Source organism: Haemaphysalis longicornis, unplaced genomic scaffold (assembly GCF_048455015.1).
Source record: "Haemaphysalis longicornis isolate Haplotype H1 unplaced genomic scaffold, Haemaphysalis longicornis Haplotype H1 scaffold_2, whole genome shotgun sequence".
Taxonomy (NCBI): domain Eukaryota; kingdom Metazoa; phylum Arthropoda; class Arachnida; order Ixodida; family Ixodidae; genus Haemaphysalis; species Haemaphysalis longicornis.
The window spans coordinates 261,993,946-262,006,934 of record NW_027526295.1 but is presented as its reverse complement, the minus strand read 5'-3'; the positions used below and the strand labels follow the sequence as shown (position 1 = coordinate 262,006,934).

Here is a 12,989-nt window from a genome sequence, read left to right as displayed (position 1 = left end):
GATTTTTTTGCTAGGGGTGCATTTTCTTCAGAGTGTACCACAAGGTATTTGTTAAAGGTTTCGACAGGTGGAGCTGCTCTGATGCTAAGTACTTCGGTGCGGCCCCTTTTCAGGGACCGATCAGTTTTTCTTGGAATGGAAAAAGAAGCCATAAATACATGGTGTACATTCGGTAGCAAGGCCGGCCGCCCACCACCGAGCCCAACAAGGGAACGTGACGTAACACGCTAGCCGTACCTTGCCACTATAATCCTATGCTCGGGATCGAGGGTGACGTCTTTGCACAGGATTAACCCTCGCCGCCTGGAAAAACTTAGAAATAAGGAAGAAATGAGATGACAGGACAGTGTTAGGAAAGGAAATAGGAAAGAGAAAGAGCTGAGAGGAGGACAGGAAAAGGCGACTGGCTGATTCCCCCCGGGCGGGTCAGACCGGGGGCACCGTCTGCGAGAAGCAGGGGCCGAAGTGGCGTGTTGCCGCTGCTGGGGGGCCGTAAAGGTCCAAAACAACCCCAACTTTGGCTCAGCCACCAGGTTCCCCTTTTCCCCGGACACGGCAAAGCCACGCACAGCCGGGACGTGGGTGGGTCCAACCCACATGTGCTCGGGTCCGTGGTGTTGCAAGACACCAAGTGCCTACGGCAGTAGGCACCCCTGCGGAGCTCGGGACCGTGGTGGCGCTACTCACCAAAACACCTTGAGTACACAAGGTGCCCCCTGCGGGGGCCATCAGTGGTGCCCTTAATCATATTTGCTACGACCTCAATACCCGACCACAAGCCAAAATACGGATTCTAACGGACTCGTTCGAAGCAATTCAAGAACTTCGCAAGCCACTCTCCTTGAACCCGCTCGGCGACTTTATAATCTTACACAAAGAACTCCTCAAAAGCCACAACGTGAACATCAGAATTGACTGGATTCCAGGCCACGAGGAGACCGGCCCAGGGAACCAGTCCGCCCACGAGACGGCACAGGAGTGTTTGAACTTTACGCCTCCACTGGTTCCCCTTTCAGCCTCCACACCCACTCCTCCAGCCCTCCTGCTTCTCCGACTAAAGAAACGTAAAAGACACCGTTACCAACAGGTTACACCCCCTGGGTATCTTGCCAACATTGTCTCCTGCAGCAGATTCGAGGAAGTATTCATTAACAAGCTATGCGCGGATGCCGCCTACACTCCTCACATTACCCAGAAATGGACAAGATGCCCCTACTGTAACACTGACGTCAAATCAGATCTCCACCACCTAGTGTGGACGTGCCCACACTTTGCCAAACATCGCCCTGAGAGTTTAACAAACATCAATCCCGACACCCTACCACATGAAGCACATACTGAATTAGACGCATCTTTATTGCGAACAACTGCCGCTTTTGCAGTTAAGAGTGGTCTGGCGCCAGTAGTCTAACTGGGGCCGACCCCAATGAAGACTTCCTGGCCCCCATAACACGAATCCCCTCTTTGAATACGGACCTTGATTAGTAATCTCCTTCCTTCCATTCCATCTCCAATCAATCAATCAATCAATCAATCAATCAATCAATCAATCAATCAATCAATCAATCAATCAATCAATCAATCAATCAATCAATCAATCAATCAATCAATCAATCAGGAGCCCTTAAAGGGGAAGCGTGCTCGTCTCGTGCCGGTCCACTAAGACAGCGGCAACACTGTCGCTCCAGGAGCCATTAAAGGGTAAGACACCACCGGGCGCTCAGCAAGCCGAGCATGCGCAGTGGGGGTTTGCACGGCGCAACAACAACAAGCGAGGAACGTAGCCCTAACAAGACAACGAAGCTTTGTCGCCGTGAACAGCCAGCGCCAACCTCAGATACCGCAGTTCCTGAAGGTTACTGTGTATTGTACACAGACGCAGCCCTTCTCCCGCACGGAGGACGGACCGCTTTCGTCAGTTCCACACACTCAGCACTGAAAGGCTCGCGCTGTTATTCCACCGACACGCCAGACCCGCTGCTACTGGAACTCCAGGCTGTATATGACGCAATCAAAGCTGCAAGTGCCCTCCCTAACATCAAAGAGGCGCATATATACAAAGACTCGCTCAGTGCTGTGAAGCACCTGAACCAAGTGAAAAAGACTCCTCTGATCTGCCAGCAACCAATTAGCGGAAAATCTTTCGCACTTTCTTCCGCCACCTGAATCAGAATCCGCCTCTATAGCCCTCGTCCTAGTGATCCACGCTCCCGCCTTTTAGCCATGAAATCTCTCCTGAGAAGGGACACACGTGCCCTAATTCCCCCGTGTGTCTGCTCCCTCCCCCCTAATCTTTCCCGGGTGGAGGAAGTTTCCCTCAGGAGGCTTCGGGCTGTGGTGGCCCTCACACCTTCGGTCACCTAGACTTGGGTACCCGCACCAGAAGACCCAGGAACATGTCCCAAGTGTTCGGCCTCGGCGGCTGAAGTGGACGTCAATCATCTCTTGTGGACGTGCACAGGAACCACAACAGCTCGGGACAGTGCGCTAAGAGTGGTTGGTCTTCGGTGGGATAAAACGGGGGACTTCAACCGGTGGGTGCACGAAGACCGCTACTGCAGGTCGCTGCTGAAGTTTTTACACGAGACCGGACTCCATGCCTACCTTTAGACTTGTACAGGGTCATCAATTTCCTGACTACCTGTGCTTTTGTACCCCTTCTCTTTCTTCTACCTAATGTCTTATCTTCCTTCATATTCCGCCAGGCAAAAATGCGAATTAAAAAAAAAATATGATTTTAGAAGCGCATTCGCTGTACCACGCACACCATAGTTTTCTAATTTTCCAATAAAGATGGAATGATCGATTAAGTCAAATGCTTTGGAGAAATGAAATCTACGTATATACCTAAAGCCATTTGTTGGCGATGGAAAGCATCTATAATTATTTCTTTTTGAATCAAGAGGGCTGTTTCGGTAGATCGATGCTTCCTAAACCCATGTTGAAAGTCTTGTAACAAATTGTGGCAGCTAAAAAATGACAGCATTCTGACCTGAATTAATTTATCGATACCCTTCGAATCACTGGAATCATAGAAATAGGTCGATAATTGTTCAGCGCCCGCTTATCACCGTGCTTGAAGACAGGAACAATACGCGAATTCTGCATTTGTTTGGGAAAGATGCCTGTGGATAATATTAAGTTATAAATATGGGTGAGGAGAGAGCACATAATATCAAGCACATACTTTACTGGACGAATCTGGATACCATCGGCGTCCAGGGACCGGCTGTTACCTATATCGCTAAAAGTGGAAAAAACTTCTAAAGGGCTTGTTGTGGCAAGAAATAGAGTGTTACTAAACGTGTTTACAGGCAGGAACTGAGCATAGCTGTTTAGTGCGTCATCGTCACTAGACGAAGGTTTTAATGAGAAGATTTCATTAAATGCGTAAGGTATAGCATTTCTGGATAGTTTCTGTCCGTTATGATACAGAATATCTGGAATAGCTGAATTTGAAGTTGGCTTCAATTTGAAGTTGGCTGGGCCACTAAACATTCTCATGAAATAAGTAAGTATCCTTAGCAGCCCTAAGCTGATTAGTTACACTGTTTCTATATTTTTTAAACTGCTTTAGCAGGGCTGGATCTCTAGATTTCACAAATTTTGCATATGAGGCATGTTTCTGTTTAACCATATCAAGAAGCTCAGGTGTTAGCCGAGGTTCTCGTGCTTTGGATTTCCGCGTTATTATTTTTTTTTTTGTTAGGAAAGTGTTTATCGTAAAACTCTCAATCAGGCCGACCACTTGTCGCATGTTGCTCCTTGTTGCCTGTAAGCTCGAAGATGACACTGACCTTTGACATCGGTTACACAATATGGTACTAGTTAATTTCCCGGCTGGTTCGTTTATTTTTTAATTTACCACAAGATTGAAGGGATGCATTAGGCAAACTAGGGCCACGCCAAACCGGCACGAAAAGGGGTCTGGTTGCATCGATAAAGCATTGAGCCATTCAATGTAGTAATATTCCGGTAATCCGGTAATTAATTAAAATTGTAAATATTGCGTCAGACAGCTGGTATTCGTGAGCGCCACTCAGCCAATGTAAGAAGGCCGTTTGTTGTTTGCTGTTGAACGCTGTTCGTTGTTCTCTGTCTGCCTTGTTTCTGTGTTTATTTGCGCTGTTGTCGTTCTGAGGCTTTTCTTTTTGTTCTCCTCTGACTGACTTGTTGCTGCGCGCGATGCTGCTTCCAGGTTTGTGATAATGTCGAGGAAAATCAAGGCACAGAGTTTAAAAGAAAAAATTAAAATTGTACGCAAATTCGAAGAGAACCCAAAGAGTAAGCGCGGGGATTTGGTACGCGAGCTAGGTTTGCCAAAGCCAACGCCCTCCTATTGTCGGTCAGCAAGAGGCACTCCGAAATAAGTTGCGAGGTTTCGGCCCCGATGTAAAGCAAACGCGAGCGGCGAGGCATCAGCAAATGGAAGACATCCTGCTCATATTGTTCAAGAAAATTAGGCGGTGGGAGTGAATGTCAACGGGTCAGCCCTACGCGAAAAAGTAGACAACATCGCGCTCTTCATGAACATTGAAGAGTTCCGAGCGTTTGGCGGCTGGCTTCCCCGATTTAAGGCACGACACGACTTGGCGTACAAAACTGTGTCCGGTGAAGCGAAGAATAGCGGCAACTTCTTTTTTTTTTTCGTCACCAAAAATTAAATCCTGGAAGTTGAAAATAATAAAGGGCACCACAAATTTACCACCTGTTTCAATGCTTCTCTATAAAAGTAAATTGCTAACAGAGTATGCACATTTTCCTCCTTTTTTACCCTCTTTGGGTAATACGATTTCCGCGTAATACGTTTCATTTTCTGGTTCACGTGAAAAACGTATCAACGAGATTTCACTGCATTTACGTCCAATAAAAACAATGTCCAGTAATGAGCCTTGCGGAGCACCATGTGCAGATAGATGCGACAACGGGGAGTCACCCTCCTCGACACTGACGAATTGAACACGTGACGTGAGGAAGTTATGGATCCAATCGAGTAAAACAAGATCATTTTTCCATTTTCTATAAATTCGCGCGCAATGTAATTGATCTGGAGAAAAGGAATAATAATAAAAGTACTGGTATCGCCTAATATATCTCGCAAGAAAATGCGACCTATGGCCGACTCCGGCGACAAGCGTAAAAAATTAAATCACAAAAACCTCCGCCTGAGCGACAAAGAACGCAGAAAATGAGTATTGGTTGTGCCGGCTGCTTCGACGTTCGGGTGAGCTGTTTTATATCGACACTCGTTCTTGCATTTGCGCATTTATCGCCGTTAATTCAACGGCGATAAACATTTGGTACGCAAAACGAAATCACAAGTGTTTTATACGATTACACGTTAGATGAATGCATCCTGAGAAGGGTTGATGGGTGTCGTGACCTAAGGATTTTTGTCGACTAAGCACTCCGTTTTCATGTGCACATTGAAAAGGTTGTTATAAAAGCATACAGCCAGTTAGGGGTGATATCCCGCATCACGCGTCCTTTCCATAATGTGTCGAGCTTCAAATTTTTATTCTTAGTCATTCCGAAACTTCATTTTGGGTCTGTCCTATGGAACAACTTGTATGCAAGCCAGGCTTCGAAGATTGAAGATGTTCAACGACGTTTTGATAGAATTGTTTATGATAGGCATTTTGATCGAAGAGTGTATTACCAGTACAACAACGTTTTGGATAAATTGCATTTGGTTACAGTGCCCAAGGGAAGGGCAGATGCAGATTTTATATTTCTCTTTAAATGTTTGCATCATGTGACTGAGTGCGAGAGTTTGACGTCGTCAATACACTTGCGGGTACCTTTTAAGCCATTTCGAGAATTAAATGTATTTCGAACAAACCGAGTTTGTTCTCCAATGCAACGACTGTTTCATTTGTATAATGGTGTGAGGTCAAATGATGCTGATGTTTTTAACAATAATATGTCGGCATTTAAACTACTAGCTCTTGTGAAGTTATAGTGTCTCATGTATTGGTATTCATGTTTCTTCAAAACTTTGTAATTCTTCCATTGTGCGCATGGCTACGTCTGTACGCGTTTGCGTCGTCGTGTACGCTTTGACTCCTTTTTCTTGTTAGGCGCTCTGCGCTTCCTGGGCTCCATTCGCTCAATTTTTATTTCTTTTCCTTAACTTTATTTCGAGTCATACCCAGCTTTCTCGCTCAAAATTACAACCTCTCGAGAACCTAGCAAAACCACTTTAGGAAAATGATATTTGGCATAAAGCTAGAAGCCAACTTGAAGATTAAAACGCTAAAAGAACATTTCAGGTTTCTGACTATTTTTTGTGTAATTCACTGTCAAATCTAGAGAAAGAGGGAAAGAATAGTCTTTAATGATACTGGTGAGGTTAGCCTGGCCAAGGCGCCTAGCTTGCTACACCAGATGTATAAAAAAAAGAAATCGATGAAGAGATGACGATAATGACTGTGATGAAGATGACGCGCTCATTAAGAGAGTCCTGTTTAAAGAGTCTGATCAAGTCCTGTGCTTCGCAGGAAAGACAGTAGAGCTTTTGTCGCTCGAGATGCTCGTTTAGAGTTCGTCCAAGGGCCTAGCACGTCACTGAGAGTTAGGCCTCTAGACAGCGGAAGACCCAAGGACACTAAAAGGGACGTTCTGGCGGCTCTATACCGCGTACACTCACATAGCACGTGGTTCAAGTCCTCGCGCACGTCACAAAGAGTGCACAAGGGGGAAGCGGCCTGTTTCGTTTTGAATCGAAAGTAATTGGTGTAAGCGACATTTAGCCGCACACGGTGAAGAACCGCGTCGTCATGCTTGGAAAGTCCTTCATGCATCCTAAAGGTCCCGTGCGGGTCTATGAAGTGAAGCGGCGCGTAATTATGCGGCGCAACAGCCCACATGGATTGCTGAAATCTCCAGGCAGCCTTGGACGCAAGGGCAGAGGCATCTTTTCTGGAGAACGGTATCAGTATCACTGGCCCGTGCAGATCATACGCTATCGATGCCGCAGTGTCCGCCTTGACGTTTCCAGTTATACCGCAGTGGGCAGGAATCCACTGAAGCTCTACATGATGGTGTGCATTTAGAGCTTGTAAGTGCAATGCATGGATGTCTAAAACAAGCTGTTCTTTCGGGTACGATTTTAAGCACTGAAGGGCTGCCCGAGAATCCGTGAAGATTGCCCACTAACTCCCCATGCATTTCTATGGGATAGTTCCCATTGCTCAGGAACCCAGTCACGCAACGTGCGCGACTTGAAACTGTGCACAAAGCAAGTATTCACCCCAAATATTACCTGTGCAAAAGAAGTTTTCATTTCGCTAAAAAATTGCAGAGTAATCACTGTTGAAAGGACTGCCATGCGCGGGAAAGCTGCACATGTTTTTCCTTGCACTACATTGCGTGCCATTTTTATTTAACTTTTTTTTTTCTCTCTATTGCTGCTTTCCCGATCTCTCACATTCACTTCACTGCATTGTAATCATCCCCATCTGGCGTAGCAAGCACTGCCCCTAGCAGAGCTGACCTCTCCAGCCCACATTAAAGAGTTCTCTCTCTCTCTCTCTCTCTCTCTCTCTCTCTCTCTCTCTCTCTCTCTCTCTTGAAGGGTATTTCCTTTTATTTTCTTTCTTTTTGATTTTGTGCACCACAAGATGAATGAATGAATGAATGAATGAATGAATGAATGAATGAATGAATGAATGAATGAAAGCGAGGCGTTGCTCAGGCGTCAGTAATGTATGTATGTATGTATGTATTTATTGTACTTAGGAAAAGGAAAAGCCACCAACAGGCGTAGTTTGTCTCGCCTAGGGGGCGGACACCGGAACGCCTGCTGGTGTAGGGGGGGAGGGGGAGGATAGGGAGAAAAGAATACATAGGAATAGGAGGATAGGGGGAGAAGGTTGACATTACAATGCATGTATCTCGCGCAAGGATAAATATAAAACACAAAAGAGAAAAAAAAAGGAAAAAGGGGAATAAGGGTAAATATAAAACACAGTAATCCCGACGGGATGTTTTTGATTTTTTTTTTCACAGAACTGAGAGTGAAGGGCGAGGAGGTGAGGCGCGCATGCGTCCTGCGATCTCATGAAAAATGTGGACGGATCGCTGATCGTGCGGTAAAGCACCCGGACGAAAGCGCTTACCTGGAGCGTAACCTCATATTTGCGTTGTTTGCACGGCCAAACGAATGACCGTTCGAGCGAAGCACGACAGCGGATACGCGTGAGGGCGGCGGGAAAACAACTTGACGACTTGCGCCAATCGTTCCGGAAAAGCCGGCGCGTGCGCGCAGATCGCAGGGGTTGAGTACGGCGTCGGGTCACCGACCTTAGCGACTCCATTCACGATGACCAGGTTGATGGAAAAGGGTGCCTCCGCCGGCGCCGCCGTGCCGGCCTCCTCGTCACAGGTGACGCCATCCAGCCGCCTGAAAACACACAAAGAGAAAACGATAAGCCCACGTCTTTACTGTGATGCATAGGGCAGTAGTACTAAGGGCAGTAGTAGGGGCATACTGAAGGCTATAGCCTAAAATAATATTATGCAGAGAACTTGAGTCTATGCATCTCCTGCTTCTGATGTTATTCTTGTTGTGTATTATGCGTTGGGAGTTTACGTTCAGGAGCTTCGGCGAAGAAAGGCAGTGAGACAGGTTGCTTCGGATGTGTGCTTTGCCTCTGTTTTTTGCACTGCCAACAGTGAGGCAGAAAGCCGTCTGCCTCACTGTTGGCCGTCTGAGACGGCTACTAATTTGGTATGCCGATTGAGATAAGCAGCATGTTTAATTTCAGATAAGAAGTAAAGCTTATGCCAGTTGGTGTTACATTTATATTGGGTAAATGGAATATCTGCCCTCCCCCTCTGGTCTTACCAAAGTCAGGTGGTGACGTACACACTCCTTTTCCCCACTTAAGAAATCGTGCCAACCATAAGCGTAGATTCTGCCGCCACGCGCCGTTATCGCGCCTTTCGCAGTGTTCATCAGACAAGCGAAAACAAATCCCGATAACGAATCTGTAAGAGTTTATGGAAATTCAAAAGAGAAAATGTTAAGCTCAGAGCCGGGAATGCCGTTTCGGGAAGCAGGTGCTGGTCATGGTCAGATATCACCGCAGCAAGTGAATTGTCGGACCCCCCCCCCCCCCCCCCCCAAAAAAAAAAAAAAAAAACAGTACAAAATGATTGGTTTGATGAGCCAGCGTGCTTACTTTGTTACCTTTGTTACCTTTGTTGCTTACTTTGTTGCCAAATAGTTGACCTCTTCAATATCTCTTGCACTCTTGTAAGTGTTTTGCTTTTGTTTTTTTTTTGTTCGGCTTCTTCGCACTGCTTCAACGTACCGCAGAAAGGTAACGTAAAAGGAACTGCATTGCCGTGAAGCCGTTGTTGCTTCGTGTAAGTTCTGCAGAAAAGCCAGCTTTTTCGTACCACCGTTGTATCAATGTATAACACAAAAAAAGCGATACAGATCCTCTATCCTCGTAAGGCTTTTGTTTCAAAAGCGGTTCCCCCTCTCCCCCTTCACGCTCCCTCTCCCCCATCTCTTTCTCTCTCTCTATTACCTGTGCCCCTGTACTTTTGTCGCTTTGATTTCTTTGGGTTGCCTTTTTTTGTACGTCTATTTCAGCGTTGTTGCTCACGTTGGGATGCTAGTCATGATGTGAAACAACTGTGAAGTACATTCGTTTCAAGCTCAAGTGTTCCATGTAGCCATCGGTGAGGTATGGCTAATAAACGTCACTGCATCGTGACACTTCTCAGGCCTGCATGGGCGCTGCTGCATCATCATTACACCACTCTGCACTGCCCATTTGCCGTCATACGATCTTTATTCCGGAGTTCTGAAAGAGGCCCGGCAACACTTTTTTAAACTTTTTCGAAGTCATAAATGCGTCCAGAACGTAGTCAACCAAAACATCCAGTACATAAATTAGGTGCGCAAAGTACCTCAACCAAAAATTACTGCTCTATGCCGATCAGATAACCTCGAAACTTTTTGAAAATATTATTCTATCTTTCCGGGTCTTGGGGTCCTTCGGCCGCTGGAATTACGTTGTTACAGCGGTGTAGCGACTATTGCTCTGCGTTCCTTCACCTGAAGCAATGACCGCATTCGATAGCCCCTCAAAGAAAGCCAAAAAAGCAAAGCAGAAACGCAAGGCGTATTTGCTGCGATAAGCAAATCGCGCAGTGCCGCTTCATGCTGAGGATAACTATAGCTTTCGCAGTGCTTCCAGACGCGATGGGAAGAGTGAAAGAGTTTATCGGAAGTGTTGCAGCGTCCCTTTCAAGGCTTAAAGTCGCGACTGCAGGAAGTAGCGCACACAAGAGGGAGGGCTGTCTTCATCCAGACTATTGAAATGTTATCGCTCCGGCATATATGCTCAGAACAATCCCAACAAAAAATTACCTCGGGCAAATCTTTCTGTTAGCATATTTTTTTCATGGCATCAGTCGATTATGCTTATTTTAGGAGTACCGACTGGTACAGTCAAGTGCTTTATAAGTTTTCATCTATTCAGAAAAATTAAGTAAAAACCATAATTTGGCATCCATCAGTTTAATTTTTCCATTTGATATGCGCTAGGTACTCCATTAATGCACGTGAGTTTTGTCACGTGTCTGCATTAGAATGTTTGTGTATATTCATACGTTTTATTGCATTGACCGTAATGTTAAGCTCTAACTCTAACTCTCTAACTCTACCAAGCAGGCGTTCGTATCTTGTTTGTTTTTGTCTTGCCTGTTCCTCACCGTGCTTGCTGCGCACCCTATGTCCTCGCTCCTTCTGTCCTTCCACACCTGTTCACGTCACGCTTCTTCAGCCATCCACAACTGTTCGCTATACAGAGGCCGGCCACCAGCGTTAGCAACATGTTCCAAATCCATCCTAAATAATTAGCAGTGGCTTAGCTCGGCTATGCCAAGATATACGTAGCGTGAGCTAAGGTTCAGCTGGTTATTCATTGGTTTCTTGGTTGTATATGATTAGCTGATTGTCGTGCATACTGCTGCTAAAACGATTTCCAATCCAATCAAATCCAATCCCATCGGCTCCGGCGCGCCACCTGTGTGCCGTGAGACGTAACTACTCCTCGCGCATGAGCAGCACGGCTCCCCAGGAGCCACGCGAAACTGCTCAACCTCGGCCAGTGTAGCTCACGTTACAATATACCCAAGCAACTAGGATTCACAGTAGGCCAACGTTCATATCTGCCTGAGATGTCTGCCCTTTTCCAGCGTGTGTCTGCCCTCGTGGGACTCACCCGTTGGGAGTCTTGACGCCAACGGGCTCGTGTTCGGGCAGTGGCGCCAGGCCGTGCTCGGTAGCGCTGCTGTTGTACTCCGCTATGACCTGGTCGAGGAAATCCAGAGACGCCCGAACGTCTTCCGAGCTGCGCACAGTAAAGAAAGACACATGAGCAGGAGGAGGTGCAAGTACGGGCTGCTACACAAGACGCATGTCCTCTTTGCAGCCCAAACACAGAGGAAAACAGGCTTTCGGCAAGAAGTATAGCGTACCCTAACCCTATCACTATGGCGATTCGGCGCAGAAGGAAAGGACACGTGCTTGCTGGTTCTCTGAGTAAGTCAATCACTATCACTGGCGTTGGCTTCGAATTCTGGGTTACCTTCCCGTTTCTGGGACGCAAGTTGACGTGTAGGTGGCGCTGAAACACGTACCATTATGTTGATCGCACACCGTTCCTTATAGCTAAATGCTAACTTCTTGGAAGGCGCATAAAAACAAACACATTTTGACAACCCATCAACAACTGATCGAGAACCTATCAGCAATACTTTCTAGATAACATATTATCGAGGTCGTCTGTAAAGAAAATTTTCGTAGTTTCTCCAAGAATCCGGATCCCGACATCGAGACCGCCTTGGTGATGAGAGCGAGGACTGCCCGCAGAAGCCCAGGCATTCCAGGAGTATGGAGAATGCGTTCCATGCGGGGCCCGGGACAAGAGTCTCTTGCTTGTTTGAATAAAAATTTATTCAATCAATCAAATGCAGCCCTTCATTGATTCTGAAAATATGATCGATAAAATAATCGACAGGTTTCTCACCATCAACAGTTATACTGTGGTCCAGTATTTATAGTATATAAAGCGCTAGCGATACCTTTGCGTCACAAGTCTTATCGTAGCGAATACTTCGGAACCAATTTTGACTCAGTCGACTGATTCGGATCGTTTAGAGAACCGTCACAATCCGCCGTCGTGCAAGAGGACAGCTTGTTAAGTTGGCATGCTTGTGAAAACGACCACCGCTCGTTTTGACGGCTGTCGCTGTAGTACGAGCTGCACCATGGAGCACCGCTCGTGTTCGACGGTGATAATCGATCCGGCAACCGCCGTCCACCACAGCCATTACAAAGTTACGTGCAGTCTTCGGACAGGCGCTTCTCTCAGCCATTAGCCCTCGCTCAGTGCGAGCGTGCAGCCGGATAGGAACGGACCACAAGAAGCGCAGCGACGCCCGAGCGCTTTGGGGCGAACAGTTCTAGGACCATGGTTCGGCTGTGATGCCCGAGGGGCCACTTCGCACCACTTCCTGCTTGTTTAGGCGTTTGTACTACGTTGACTGAAGCCAGCAGGAGGGCACTGCTTGTACACGTCAGGCGGTGACAAATCCGCCCCCCGAACCAAGCAACGCCGTTCAAATACGAAAGATAGCGAAGGTAACCACTCTCGGCATAAACTCTGTACGCGAGGCGGGCGTCCCCTTCTGTCACCACGCCCCGAGCAAGCCTTCTCGGAAATCCACTTCTTCTTCTGACTTCCTCGGCGAGAAGGCGCCACTCGAGAGACTAGGAGAGCAGCAGTGCCCAGGTGTGCGCGCGGCCCTTGAAATACGGCGGGCGGCTGCTTTGATGGCAGCTTCGCCGCTCCGCCGCCTGTTATTCGTGAGAGGCGACCGCTCATCACGCTGCAGCGCTGCACGGGCCAAACGTTGGAGGAAGTGCAGTCTGTCAAGAAATACGACTCTAGGAGGAAGTCGGTGCC

The 12,989-nt window shown here is 47.1% G+C and overlaps 1 protein-coding gene across 3 annotated transcripts in view; it reads right to left on the bottom strand.

The window, feature by feature from the left end:
• Positions 1–12,989, bottom strand: part of LOC144170544 (uncharacterized) — a 236,044-nt gene that overhangs the window by 23,493 nt on the left and 199,562 nt on the right. For all 3 annotated transcript variants that reach the window (XM_077700400.1, XM_077700399.1, XM_077700401.1), the window contains 2 exons: positions 11,244–11,372; positions 8,305–8,404 (listed from right to left, as the gene is read on the bottom strand). In XM_077700400.1, coding sequence (XP_077556526.1) covers positions 8,305–8,404; positions 11,244–11,372 — 229 coding nt within the window. The remainder of the gene's footprint in view (positions 1–8,304; positions 8,405–11,243; positions 11,373–12,989) is intronic.